Below are 14,756 nucleotides of genomic sequence, written 5' to 3'. Positions count from 1 at the left end.
TCTCCCCACCTTCTCATAAGGACAGCATCCCAGTCACCCTTGTGACAACATTGAATATCAGTGCCCACCCTAAAATGCCCTTCTCCGTGTATTTCATGGGGGATGCAGGACTCAGCCCATGGCACTTGGCTAAGCCGATCCCGTGGATAGGTCTAATGTGCTTCCTCCCTGTGGCTCTTCACCCTTTACCCACTTACGGCACATGTGTTCTTTATTCTAAAAACTATTCACAGAAACCACAAAATATATTAGTACTCTCAATTTTTTAATTTTTGGATGTTTTGAATTGAAATAGAATTACATCACTTCCCCCAATTCTGCTCTCCAACCCCCCCACCCCCACCGCCCAGCTTCCCTTCCTCAGTCCCCCTTCCATGCTCCCCCAGTCTCAAGTTCATAGTCTCTTTTTCAAATCCAGAACAGATATTATGGCCACCATTTCCCGTGTGGTGAGCCAGAGGATTACTAACAATTCAGATGCTGCTAAGCACTCATTCCAAGCAGTGTTCTGTTCCAGGCATCACAGAAAAACAGCAGCATAACTTTTAGGCTGTTTGAAACTACTTCTGTTAAGACCGAGTTTGTTCACTCTCTCAGCCCTAAATTGAAACCGACAGGCTCAATTTTATGGATTCCTCCAGCTGTCCCGGCTTCTCTAAGTGGAGTCGCTGGGCGTGAGTGCCGTTCTCCCGTCCTAGCCTCTGGGATGGTGGTGTCATCACTCTGAGTTTAGTAAAATTTGAAACTCGCCTGGCATTTGCCACATGTCTTGGTGCCAGGCACAGCTCAGCTTCTCTGGCTCCCTAGGAAGGAAGTGATGTAACCTCTGTGTTTACAGGGCTCTTGAAGAGGCCACTCCACTTCCCTGCTGAATTGAAGGGTTGACTCGGGCATCTAAAGTTCTTGGGGTCTTCTCAGGATAAGCGTGGGTCAGGAAAAGAAATGGATGTTCTCTTGAGAAGGCTGTTGAAAGAGAACAGCGAGCTGAAAGGAGGGAGTGTTTTGCCCTTAAGGCTTTCCGACATTTGGAGAGGAAGTAGCTGCTCCCATAGAGCCAGATTAAACTCTCAGATCCCCGCATTCTCTTGTCCCTCTCCCTCCATTCCCAGGCTCAAGTGAAACACTCTAATAAAGCCACGTTCTCCTCCAGTGTCACTGTTGTCGTCAGAATGATCATGCTATCAGCAGTTACCCTGCCTCAGCAGAGTCACCAGGTACCATCAAATGGATGGCATAAAACTACGAGAAGTACCTTCTGTCACCATTCTGAATGCCAGAAGTCCCAAAGAAGCAGGCCATACCCGTCCAAAGACTGCAGGACACAGTCTGTTCTAGTGCTTTCTCTTGCTTCTGGAGCTGCCCAAGATGCTTGCCTGTCCTTTGGATTGTAGACTGCCCAAGATGCTTGCCTGTCCTTTGGATTGTAGAGATGGTACCCCCGTCCCCACCCACTCTCTCCTCTCCATTGCTGTGTCTTTGCTAGTCTGATACAATAGACAGGGAGACATCCTCCACAGGATGACATTATCTTAAATCCATTACATCTGCAAAGACCCTATTACCAAATAAGGCCATAGTCCCAGATACAGTTGTATGTGTGAGGTAGGTGAGCATTTCAACTAGTAACAGGCAGTCTGTTTTCCTTTCCTCGATCTCTAAGAATCTGCAGGTACTGTCCCAAATACTACCATGTTTAAATCAAACAACTACATGTCCTGAACCTTTGCCCTGTACATGAAAAAAAAAAAATTAATTTCTGTGTTTAATTGGTACCAAATTGTGAGAGGTTTTCAGTGCTTCTCTTTCACATGAGACTGATAAAGGAGTGAATTTGTAAACTGTGGCTGGGTTAATTAGCCAGGGTTAATTAATGTTTACCTCACTGGGAAGATGAAAAGACATGTATAAACACACAGTAATGTGGATCATTTCTCAATTTATTGTTGAAACTTACAGTGTGCACAAATAAGGACTGCATAAAGCGCATGCAATTTTCAGAGGGATATTGGTGTGCTGTGGTAATTATGAGGAGTAAATTTCCAAGTAAATTAATTATATGTTACTGAAGATGATCACACTTTAATAGTGTTTATTTAGAGACAGGCTCTCTGTTCACGAACTATTTTGAAAGCTGGGTGAGGTGAGGAGAGGCCAACTGTGTAGGCATGAAAACAGTACTTTAAGATAACCTTTTTAAAAAATAAATAAGTTTCTAGACTCACGTATTTTCAACATAGCCCAACGCATCTTAGGCGATCTCGTACCAAAGCTGGAGAGTATAGAAATTAGAAGCAGCTTGGAGAGATTGGAATATAATCTCCCATGAACTGGGCAGAATCCCTCAGTGTTGGGAGTTAGGGATGGACTCCAGAATACCCCCATGCCAGGAATCCCTGAATCCATAGACGCTTAAGTTCCTTGTATCAAGTGACAGTTCACATTTGTATAGAACCTGTGTGCAACTTCTTGTGCACCGTAAGTCATTCCTGTCCTGCTCATAACACCTAATCCAGTGCAAATGGTCTGTCAACAGTCATGGTGGAAAGTTTACTGGGGAAGGGAGAAGGGAATGGAGGGAAGGAGAAAGGGATCTGAGGACTGGAGAGCTGGCTGCGTGGGGACAGCGCTTGCTGCGAAAGAGAATCTGCGTGCAGATCCCTAGCACCAGGTAAAAAGCTGGCGTGACAGCCCGTGACAGCCCAGGGAGTATGGAGACAGGCAGACCCCAAAGTGGCCAGCATGCCCCAGGTTCAGTGAGAGGCCACAAAACACGGGGAGGTGACTGAGGAGGAAGGTAAGTCTTAGCACTTGTGTGTATGTGGGGGTGGGGGTCCTTTCCTATGAGTCTTGAGTTCTTTGAGTGCAAAGACATTGTGCTAGTTATTTTGGGCACTGGTCTGGAAGATGATAAGATTGCCTGCCAGATGCATAACTGAACTCATTAATTAATTAAAGGATGAGTGGATGAGCTCACTAATTAAGGTTCCAGTAGTCAAAGATTCCTTGTTTCGGAGTACTTAGGCGGAGTCCTTTCCACGCCTCACCTCTGTGCACCGTGAATGCCTTACTGGAGACAGACATACCCCATCCCCTGCTAAACCCTTAATGCTTACTTAGCACTTTGCCATTTCCAGGCTTGGTCTCTGTTTTACTTTTTCCTGTTGCTGTGGTAAGATACCCTGACAGAGCAGCTTACGGGAGAAAGGGTTTCTCTTGGCTTGCCATTCAAGGGCATAGTCCATCCAGACAAGGCAGGCAAGGCAGCGGGAGCTTGAGGCAGCTGGTCACATCACATACACAGTGAGGAAGCAGCCGGTGAAGGATGTTCAGGTTCGGGTAGTGACTTCCTTTTTAGGCAGAGTAGGACTCAGCTCAGAGAAGGATGCTGCCCACAGTTAGGGTAGGTCTGCCTACCTCCATTAACATAATCGAAATGATCCCTCATAGGCATGCCTGGAAGCTAACCTAATCTAAATAATCCCTCTCCAGTGTGTCTGGAGGCTAGTCTCCTAGGTGATTCCAGACCCTATCAAGTTGATCATTGGCGCTTTCACAGTCTCCCTGGGTATTGTTAGGGGAGCATGTGAATGAGCCACTGCAGGAGAAAGGGCCTTTGCCATAGCTAGGATTGCTCACTGGAAAGCAAGATTGTGTTAAAGACAAACAGGCCAGTGTACAGAAGAGTATAAAGGAAGAGTTTAGGATTTTTTTAAAATACGCATCAATTAGCATTTAAAATGAGCTGTCATGCATACAGAGATGTATTGTGTGTGGAGAAAGTAGTCTGTCCTCCGTTGTGATGCTATGTGTACTTAGGCACATTTTCCACACTGACCCCCTGTTTATCAGCATACCTCTTAGGCTCTCTCCATGACATAGTCTGTGGATGTTGAGATCTTCCTTTCTACCACGGCCTCGCCAGTTTTGCTGACCCATTCTTTCCTTCCTCCTGAATATAGTGGTCTGTCAGTCACTCATCAGCTGGAATTCACTCCACTGAGCTCCCTTCCCAGCATAGCAGTGTGATCCCTATTCTGTTCATCTGCTGTCTTCTTAGGGCAGGTCAGGCAGAGCTCTCTCTCTTTCAAGTTTGAGGGAGAGCCCTTGTGAGATAGGGCCACTGTGTAACTACATTCATGTAAGTCACACAAGGACACGGCTGTAAGGGACAGTCATCACGAAGACCACAGTGAGAGCTCCCACGGAAGATTTGTCTGCAGCTGCATGGCTGTAAAGAGCAGTGCTGTGGCCTCGCAGCACAGTTGCCCTCCTCCTTCAGTGTCTTGTGTGTCTGAGGACGCACACTGCAGCTGAAGTCCGATGCACGTGCAGCTGAGTCAGTCATGGGCTGTGTATGTGACTCCCTCACCTCCAAGAAACCTTCATGGAGATGCGCAAGGGCCTGGTGTTCTTCACAAGTAAACAGGGTGATTTCCTTTCTACCCACTGTCTCAGAATTGGCTCGGAGCTCGGGTGGAGAGGAGAGAACCTCAGGGACTGATGTCCAGAACACCCTACAGCAGCCGAGAAGGCACCAGGAAGAGACTCTGGGCTCAGTAGGGCTATATAGTCTAACTCCATGGAACATGCAAAAGAGAGTGAAGACTGTCATTTTAATTAGTCTTTCAGAATAATAGGTGATGCTATTATAAATATACTAATCTTTCATTTTTAAGCCAACATACAATAAATGACACCAAGTATGCCAAAGAGCCTTCCAATAAACTGAAAATTAAGTGCTGGAGAATCTAACTGGAAAGAATTCTTCCTCATGAGTCCAACTTTGTGTGTCCCCAAACCTAATTAACCAATGCTAGAGGTGATACCTCAGTAACCTCAAAAATTTCGTTCTCTTCATCCACAACCGTAAAAATTAAATAAGAAAATGAGGATGGAGGGATAGCTAGAAGAGTCTGCTCTGTCAAGGAAGGAAACATTCGAAATGTGAAACATGGCTAACTGTTCTCATTCCTTCTTCCTTGACTTTTTGCACTGAATGAGATGGTACTCTTGTAATTAGCTCCCCCTGGTTCCTTCCTGCAAGACTATGACAGAGTCACAGTGAAGTCATGGTCTCTGTGACAAATATCCCTTGGTCACAGAGGGTAGGCCTCTGCAACAGCATTGAGAGAACTGCACAGAATAATTACATTGAAGACCCTTTAGCCTAACAGTACACATCCCTCAACAACCCAAGGCAGCTGGTGTTTCCCCTCGAATGTGAAGAAACAGCCATTTCCTGGGTTTAAGATGTATGAAAGAATGGTCTTATGATAGAAACTATATAGTTTATATCTGCTTGTGTTAAGAAGCATACCATGCCATTTCACTAGAAACTGACCAGAGGAAGACACATACCTTAATAAAGTTTGACACCTATGAGGTAGTCAGTGTCTTCCTAGACAGCCCAAGTTGGCCTTCAACTCCTGATCCTCAGCTTCTACCTCCCACGTGCTGGAATTACAAGTGTGTGTGTCACCACACCTGGAAAAAAGATCATTTTTTTAAAAAGTAAGTTAAACATACAGTGGCCTCTTAGAGCTAGATTCTCCTCTGTATCAGTCATTTCTAAAGCACATACATTTCATGTAATACACGTGTATGAGAATTAGAACTTCAAGCCACAAACTTCCTTTCAAGACCATTGCTGTAGTGTGTAAAGTCTGCAGTCAGCTCCTCCTTGGGTTGCTAACATTTCAGGAGGATTAAGACCCCCTAAAGTGGTTGGAAATAAGATCAGGACCTTGGCACAGGTTCCGTAAATAAATGTGGAAAGGCACGCTTTTTAATCCTCTTTCCAAGGCCAAGCAGCTCGACTGTGTTTCATCTTTATTTCTGACTTTTGGTGTTGGTAGAACTGGGCTGTTTGATGTAGGAGTTTGAAAGTGTCTTCAAGGGAAAGACACTTCTTCTGAGACTTCAGTCTAGAACAGACGACAATGGTATTTCAGGAAAATGTCACTTGCAATAAGAAATATTTTAAAAAGTGATGTACAGCCTTGTGTAAATCCTCTCTAGGGACAATTCCCTGCCATGAGTGGACCAAAGACACTCCATTTAAAACTCTGTGGCCAAGAAACATCTAAACAACAATAATCCTCAGTTTAGACATGAGTACTGTCATCTGGCATTGCCACTGTCCCTCAAGAAACTCTTGAGCTACAGCTTTACCCTCTTCTACCTTAGTTTCTTCTTTTGGTGGAAAAAATAATAATAATTGCATTTATCCCTTTCTAAATAACATGGAAGTTTTCATAGACTGATGAGAAGATCACATTAGGAACTGGGGTACTCAGATTGCTATTAGAACATTAGTTCTGCTCCTTGATATCTATCTATCTGTCTATCTGTCTATCTATCTATCTATCTATCTATCTATCTATTTATCTATCTATCTATCTTTTATGTTGAGACATAATCTTACTCCATACCTAATGCTGGCTTGGAACTCACTACATAACCAGACTGGCGTAGAACTTACAATCCTCCAGTTTCAGACTCCCAAGTGCCAATATTACAGGCATGTGAGCATGCCTCACTTCTTAATTTTAAACCTCGGAATGGATGTTTGTGCATTCTGTTCTCAATGGGGGATACTTTGGGTACCAAATGAGCCGGTGAGTGGTTATAGAGGCCACAGACATGGACTAGTTGTCAAGAGGGTAGTGTGTCTTTTTTTTTTTTTTAAGGTGTTTTGTTATACCAGGGCTCAAGTGTCATGGCATTGAAGATAGCTGTGGTTTGTACATAATCAGAGCATCGCAATCACACGAAGTAATCATAGAAAGACACTACAGGTTCTCCCCCAAGTCAGCATCCCTATGAGCTGCTGCTCCACAGAGCCGAACTAAGCCAAGCCACACTAGTCTGCAAAGTATCCTCAGGGCAGGAATATTCCTCCTTTCTGGGAAGAGCCAGTATTGAAATGTGGCCTGGTGTCTTCTTGTACATACACTCTTATTCTCAGAGACTGCAAAACACCAACCTGCTTCCCTAAAACTTGTCTGGATTGCCCCTTCCTGCTCAATAAATGACTTGGCAAAGAAAGAAATCATGGCTGGTCTTACTTTTCCTGGGCATCCTGGTGTAGAAATGTAGCCATGAATTAGTTTAAAGGCAACTGAGTGTTGGGTTTGAGGAGCGAGTCTCTCTAAGGTGTTCGGAGTGCACGTCTTCTGGCGATAGGTGCTTCTTAGCCACACTTTGCTTTGCTTTGCTTTCACATTCTGCGTGCAGACTGGTCTGTCTTTTATGAAGGGAACTGAGGCCACTACACAGTAATACTTGTGTATGGCTTGTGGCTCTGGTCCTCTCAGACAGCACCACAAATGGCAGTCACCTGGGAGTCCTCTCAATGTGCAGATTTATTTCCCTGTATCTGTTGGTTGGAAGGGAGACTAGGATTGTGCATTTCTTTTTTTTCCCTCTCTGAGATAAAATCTTGCTATGTAACCCAGGAGATCCTCAAACTTGCTATATACCCCAGGTAAGCCTTAGACTTGGAACCCTATCTCAGCCCCTCAAGTGCATAATTATAATCATGGGTTGCAGCACATGCCATAATTCTGGGTTTCCAACAAGATCCCCGAAGGACACCTAAAGAGCTTGAGTTTACATGACAGGACTATCATCCAAGCACCTGGAATCTTGTGGATAAAGAATGGGGGCCTTAAGGAGTTCAGAGGCCACAAGGATATTAATGACATCATCGCAGTAGTAGGCTGAGCCAAAAGTCAGATACACACAAGCTCTGGTTGGAAAATTAAATCTGATCTCATAGTTCTGGTGTGGGCAAGATGCCTAGAATGGATGATGGCTGATTTATAGTGGAGCCTCTTGATGGGAGCTATTACAACCCTTTTACAGATACTTCCGGTGCACCTGGAGGTGCAGAGAGGGGCACAGTGTGGTATAAGAAGCAGCAGGCAGACGTATAAGTATCTATTTAAATGATAAAAATTAGTTACAGGAGAATCTAGTTATACAAAGTTAAAAAGAAATTCCCATTTTGATAGAGGTTGGGAATTTTTTTTCCACTAGGATTCAAAGAATCAAAGTAGAGACAGTTATAATGTCAATAAAGGTTCAATTCTAGAAGAAAAACATGCCAAGGCCAAGGACCCAGTTGTTCAGTGATCTCTAAACTAGGCCTTTAATGGCCTTGTTTGACAGGGCTAAAGGCTAAGGTAACACCTCATTTATATGAAGAAAAAAAAATCCTCCTAAATGTGTCCAACTTATGGAAGGCATCAATCAGCAGTTAATTATCTGTAATTGTGAAGCTTGTAGAAAGAGAACCAATTGACTCAATGTCTACAAATTTTATTTTCTGAAAACCTAAAAGGTAGCCCTTAAAATTTTATAAGATAATTATATTGTAAGATATTTATATTGATGGGTCATTTAATAGTTACAAAGAGACTATGAGGTGGATTATGTAGAGTTCATATGGTCCCGCCTCCAGTAGACCTTTTATTCATGAGGCCATTTCCCTAAAAATGAATAACCATGAACATCTTTTGCATCTACAGAACCAACACTGAAAGTTTTAAGTTGTTTGAAGATGAATCACTGTGTCTCGAATCTCTTTTGGTGTTGCTTTCTTTGAAATATCTTGAATGTTTTCCACAATAGCTAGAAGTGATACCCCGCTCTTCCCCACCCCCAGATCTTTCCTGTTTACTCAAAAATTGCCTACATGTATCATCAAAGCATTTTTTGAAAGAGGAGGATGATGGGATTCATTGTGTGTTTGTGTTTGCATTTACTTCTGGAGCTTAAAACATAAGTTAAATATTGCCATCACTGGACACAGTTAAATATTCCTGCTTTAACTTGCAAACCTCAAGTGTCTGGGTATTAGATAATTCACTGCAGAAGTAACTGATGCAATTTGGCGCAATAACAAGTAGCTCTCCCGAAGAAGGGGGAAAAGGAGTCTTGGGGAAATGAATGTCGTCTCTTAGCATAATATAACCATTGGCAAGGTTAGATATTTAAAAGCTTCGGTGATGCTCAATACAGGCCATCCCAGCATTGTGATAAAATATTAAATTAATTCAGATAAAAGGATAATTCATCAGAGCCACCAACGCAGTAGAAGATGGTTTCTGGTGGTTTAGCCGTACCACAGAATCAAAGCTGAAAATGGGCAGTGAAACAGCCACACTGCTCCCTGCTCTTTTCACAGGCACAATTGCCCAGCGCCCATGCATTTGCCAATGGTAAATCCTGAGCCCGTAATCACAAAGTAGTCTGGCTGTCCTGCACATTTTATGATCACAGAGTAGAGTCCTACAGTGGTAATGATAATTCTGTTGAATTTATCCAGCTCCCTGCCCTTAAGACCATACTGAGTTCCTTGTTCCAAATGACATAGCCAGAAGTGGTTATTTCTAAATTTCCTGTGTTAAATCAAGATAATAATATGGATTTCTGCTACTTTATGCACAAAGGCTAAGTGCTTTTTTCTCAACTAAAAATGTCACTTTTCTTGAATATTTCAACTTTTCACATGAATTTCCTAATAGGTTTTTTTGTTTATTTTTTTGAGGAGATTTAGATTTTTTTTTTATGTATATCAACATTTTGCCTGCATATTTGTATTTGCACCACACGTGTGCCTGGTAGCTGTGGAGTTCAGAGAAAGATATCAGATCCCCTGGAATTGGAGTTGTGGATGGTTGTGAGTAATGTGGGTGCTGGGAACTGAACTCAAGTCCTGTGCAAAAGCAACCAGTGCTCTTAACCACCAAACCCCATCGCTGTCACATGAATTTCCTGAAAGGCAGTGGTGTTCCCGGCACTCTGTATCTTGTACCCATTTGGAAGAACTATCTTGCATCAGCTTAAAAGATAAATGAGAAAAGGTTGCCACAGTTCTCTCTGCCTTAAATTCCCAGGACCCTGTATGCAAATGTATCAAATGTAAGACCTTCCCTGTTGTGAGTTCCTATTCTGCCTTTTTCACTGCCAGGAGCAAGATGGGCATGGAGTCTCCTCCCTCTCCAGCTGCTCTGCTCTGAGAAATACTTGTTGAGGTGAGGGTGGGGAGGGGACAGTGCCCACTCTGTAGGGCTAATGTGATTGTGAGTCAGCCTTACCAGGTGGAAGGTGTTCTTGCTTCTGTTTGATAACTCTGCAAACAAACACTCGAACGATGATAACGTGCACTGTTCAGTATCACAGCTCAAGAAGTGTGGTGTAGACAGGAAGCAATTGCAAGCCACGTGGCTGAAGGTATACAGGGGGTTAAGAACACTGAAGGACTGCAGCATCTTAATTAATTCAGAACAAAATGAGGACCCATTGACATTGGGAAGAGTCATGCCTCAGTATTTAACAATATCTAAACTGGATGTGGTGGTATATGCCTGTAATCTCTGGTTTGGGGAGTTGGAGGATTATCAGTTCAAGGTTACCCTCATCTACATAGAGTTTGAGGCCAGCCTGGACTACATGAGACTCTTTGTCTTAAACTAAAACAATAACAACAACAATAAAAACCAACAACCGCCGGGCGGTGGTGGCGCACGCCTTTAATCCCAGCACTCGGGAGGCAGAGCCAGGCGGATCTCTGTGAGTTCGAGGCCAGCCTGGACTACCAAGTGAGTTCCAGGAAAGGCGCAAAGCTACACAGAGAAACCCTGTCTCGAAAAACAAAAAAAAAACAAAACAAAAAAAAAAAAACCAACAACCAGTATCTGTGCCTGGGTAGTTTATAAAAAATAGAGAAATTTATTTCTCACAGTCCTAAGCACAGGGCTGAGCAGATTCTGGAAGGTTGAGTGTCTAATAGAACTCCACCTTTCCTCATTCAGGGTGGTGACTTGTTGCTGTGCCCTCCAGAGAGAACAAACCCTACCCCGTTCATAGCAATGAGGTTCGTTGAATCACACCCCCAAATCCCCACAACCCCATGTATTGTTACTTCAGTGGGGAATAAGTTTCAATACATGAATTCTGCGGGACATTCAGCAGGCAGTAAGTCTTCAGCTACAATTAGCAAGGAAGAAGTGGGAGGCCACAGAAAAGGGAGTGAACGAGAGAATTCAGAATTGGAATTCAAATGTCGTCAGTAGTGTTAAGTATATGTCACAGATGAGAATTTGAGAATGTGTCTGCACTAACTGTGGAATGGAAGGCAGGAGGGAGAAGAGGAGAACCAAGTCCATACACCAGGAGGGAGGCCCACGCTAATATAACCTCCAAATTCTTGGAGTATGTAGAATGAGAGAAAAAAAGTCAGACATAAGGAAATAGCATTTCAGTTCTGTCCACATGTAGGAGATCCTCACACTTTCATGTTTAGATGGCGTTTTCAAAGGAAGAAAGTAATGGAAAGGCATACATGAAGAAGATTTTAACTGGGGTTTCTCTCTCGCACTCTCTTTCGCTTTTGGCAAAATTATTCAGAGACATCATGGAGAAATAGCAAGACAGTGAAAAGGTTCCGAAGTCTAGGAAGTGAGTGGTAATAAATGCGGTAGAGACCCTGAGGAGCCAAGAGCTCCCTCCTAGCTGGGGTTCCTTCCTCGGGATGGACATGTAGGCACCGATAATTATTCCAGACTCTCTTGACTTCAGGCTAATGAGTCAAAGCCTAAGATTTATATAAAAGAAATGCCCATTTAATTTATTAAATCAGACTCTGGCTAAGTTATTGGCCATTACCTGTGACTTGGTAAGACATGAAAAAGTCGAGAGGAAATCTAATGAGGGCTTTTTATCTGTGTGGGAAAGGTCATTGCAAGCATCAAATATTGAATTTTAGATCAGTGCCACACTGAGTAGGTATATATTATAACTCAAATTAGACTTCAAAAGAACTAATTTGCTTGCGATTCTATCATTTAAAATAATCTCTTATAATAAAACTGACTTTACAGGAAGATATTAATCGCATACTTTAATGCTGTCCCTTCAAATTGTTTTAATGGGTACATTTGAACAGAATTTTAATTTTTCCAGTAAATTGACTTTTTTGTCAACTTAAAAGAGAATTTAAAGGATGATAGTAAAATATTACAAGTCAAATAAATCTAGATTTAATTTTCTTCTGCATGGTATTAACTAGGGATTGCCTTGAAATATATAATCCAGTAAACTCTAGACATAGGTATGACTGATTAATGACATATGTAAATTGACCAAATATTAATATGCGATCCATGGGCCTCTGATTTTTTTCTAATTATAATAAAAGTATCAGGTGAACTTTTTGTAATATAAAAGAAGAGTCACAAATCTTCTGGGTTTTTTTTTTTTTTTTGGTAGCAACTACACTCAAATGCAAAGTTATTTTCTATTTTTCTTTTTCCCCCAATAAATTTTATTTGAAAAATGTAATTGGAGGATTTTTCACTAGACCCTCAGAACTTTCAGATGAATCGGTGATATTCATAAGGATGATTTTTTTTCCCCCTGCTTGGTTTTTAAGGGCGGTGGGGGGGGGGGGGTGGGAACTGATGGGATTCCTTGGAAGACAGACAATACAGAGAGGAAGGGCAGGAGCTTTCAGCTCAGGTCACATGCATGCATGATGCCCAGGGGCAGAGATGGAAGATTAGCCCAGAGAATTGGCAACACTCAGTGTCCGCAGGACTGTACCTTGGAGGACAACGTGCATATTTTTAGTTCCTGCTGCATTTGGGGAAGGCAGGTGTTTTCCAAGCAAAGGGTAATGACTGAATGGAGCAGACTGCCCATTTATAACCCTTTCCTCGCCCATCCACATGTTCACAGAAGATGGGGATAAAGAATGTATCTTGCTTCAGAGACTGTACCTTGCCTAGCTTCCATGCTTGGTGTTAGCACCCCATGATATGGACTCCTTCATGATCACTGGATATATGGGGAGTCTACGGAAAGAAAGAGGCAGTTAACAGTCAAGGTTAACCTCAGGAGGAGTAAAGCAGGGGCCAGATAGCATCCAGACTGCCATCCTCCATGGGGTCAAAGCCCAGCTGGACAGTTGCTCGCCGTAACTTTCCTGAAGGAACTTAGTTTGTACATGTTACTCGCCGTAACTTTCCTGAAGGAACTTAGTTTGTACATGTTAGGTGGCGCCAAATGACAGCCTGTCACACATAGCACAATAGTCGGCAGGAATTGCTGCTGGAGCTGTGGCCTTGTGACCATACATATTAACCAAGGGCACAATTGCTTTTGTTTAGATGAGCTGCTTCAGAAAGAGCAGAACTACTCCGATGATGTCTTGGCCAACATGATCAGTGAACCCAGAATCAGTTACGGAAACGATGCTCTCATGCCGTCTTTGACTGAAACAAAAACCACCGTGGAGCTTCTTCCTGTAAATGGCGAGTTCAGCCTGGATGAGCTCCAGCCATGGCATCCTTTCGGGGTGGACTCCGTGCCAGCCAATACAGAAAATGAAGGTAAGAGTCCCTCGCTGGAGCCCAAAGCCTTCTGGTGTGTGCCCGTGTGCTTTTTATTAGAATGACAGACCCTGCCTCAGACTATAAGATGGAGAGAAATCAAGACAGACATTTGCCATCTGTACACACACATATGGGCCCACACATATACACACCTGTATACAGACATTCACACTTACACACACACACACAAAGTAATAACTATACTGAAGTTGTTACTGTGTATCTATTAAAGTAATATATCTATTACATAAAGGTGATTTTGGATTATTCTTTAAATTTTAATGCTGTGGAGTAAATAAACTAATATTTGGTAGCACAGATAATCCTATTGTTATTTCCCCTTTCTCTTGGTAGATTTACATACATAGTGGTACACATATACCAGCTGCCCAAGATCAGTCTGTGTAACACAGGGAAACCCCATCTCAAAATAAAAGTACACAATAAAACACATAGGCTATGCCACATGTTACTGGTTGGGAGGGACAGAGACAGAGAGATAGTCTTGGACTCTCAGAAACCCACTTACCTCTGCCTCCCATGTGCTGAAATTTGAGGTACCAATAAAGAATTTTTAAAAATTACTCTCACCAAGAGATATTTTATTGCTTCCATGAAATTGTAATATTTGACTTATAATTATCAGCTTTTGGCCCAGAATGGCCACCTTTAATGAAAAGGGTGATCAAATTAAGGGCATACAATTTGACCATTGAGAGAAGCTTCAACGGGGCCTGTATAGTGAAATAGACAGACACTGAAATAACCTTCCTTGGCTACTGATTCTTACATGAAAGTTCAGATTACACTAAATGCAGACATAGGCAACCAGGAAGCTTGCTTCAGAACTAAACAGTTTCGCGCTAAAAGATTTCAATGCAAGGCAGCTGTCAAAATTATGGAACTTGTGCTAAATGTTTTTTCCTTCCGAAGTTCAAAGAATTAAGTTTTTCTCAATCAGTACATTTGCACACCTGGGTCACGTAGCTTTTCCACAGGGACTTTGACAAAAGTACCTGTTTAAGAAACAGCATCTATTAGCTTGCTTTGCCATTTTTACATTTCAGTATGAATTGCATGCACACAAACACCTTGATGTCTTGAAACTAAGAATGTTTTCCACGAAGGCATTCTACCTGGTGGGCAAGCAGTTTTAAAAGATAGTCTGCAGAAATCTTTGTGTAGACTTTTTTCACAGCTTAACAACCCAGCTTGTTTCTTTAATCTGAAAAATAAAAGGCAGCTTACAGATATAATTGACTTTCCCATTTCTTAACATTATCCTAACAAAACAAAAAAAAATAGGTCATTTGGTTTTTAAAGATGGGGTATCATCCATATACATGATATTATATG

At 42.4% G+C, this 14,756-nt stretch overlaps 1 protein-coding gene across 1 annotated transcript in view; it reads left to right on the top strand.

Moving 5' to 3' along the window:
- Nucleotides 1–14,756, top strand: part of App (amyloid beta precursor protein) — a 219,551-nt gene that overhangs the window by 185,127 nt on the left and 19,668 nt on the right. Inside the window, 1 exon segment of the mRNA XM_052741067.1 lies at nucleotides 13,176–13,397. Coding sequence (XP_052597027.1) covers nucleotides 13,176–13,397 — 222 coding nt within the window.

This window comes from Peromyscus californicus, unplaced genomic scaffold (genome assembly GCF_007827085.1).
Source record: "Peromyscus californicus insignis strain IS unplaced genomic scaffold, ASM782708v3 Scaffold_16__1_contigs__length_79575227, whole genome shotgun sequence".
NCBI lineage: Eukaryota > Metazoa > Chordata > Mammalia > Rodentia > Cricetidae > Peromyscus > Peromyscus californicus.
The sequence above is the reverse complement of the archived record's forward strand: the minus strand, read 5'-3'. Positions and strand labels throughout refer to the sequence as shown.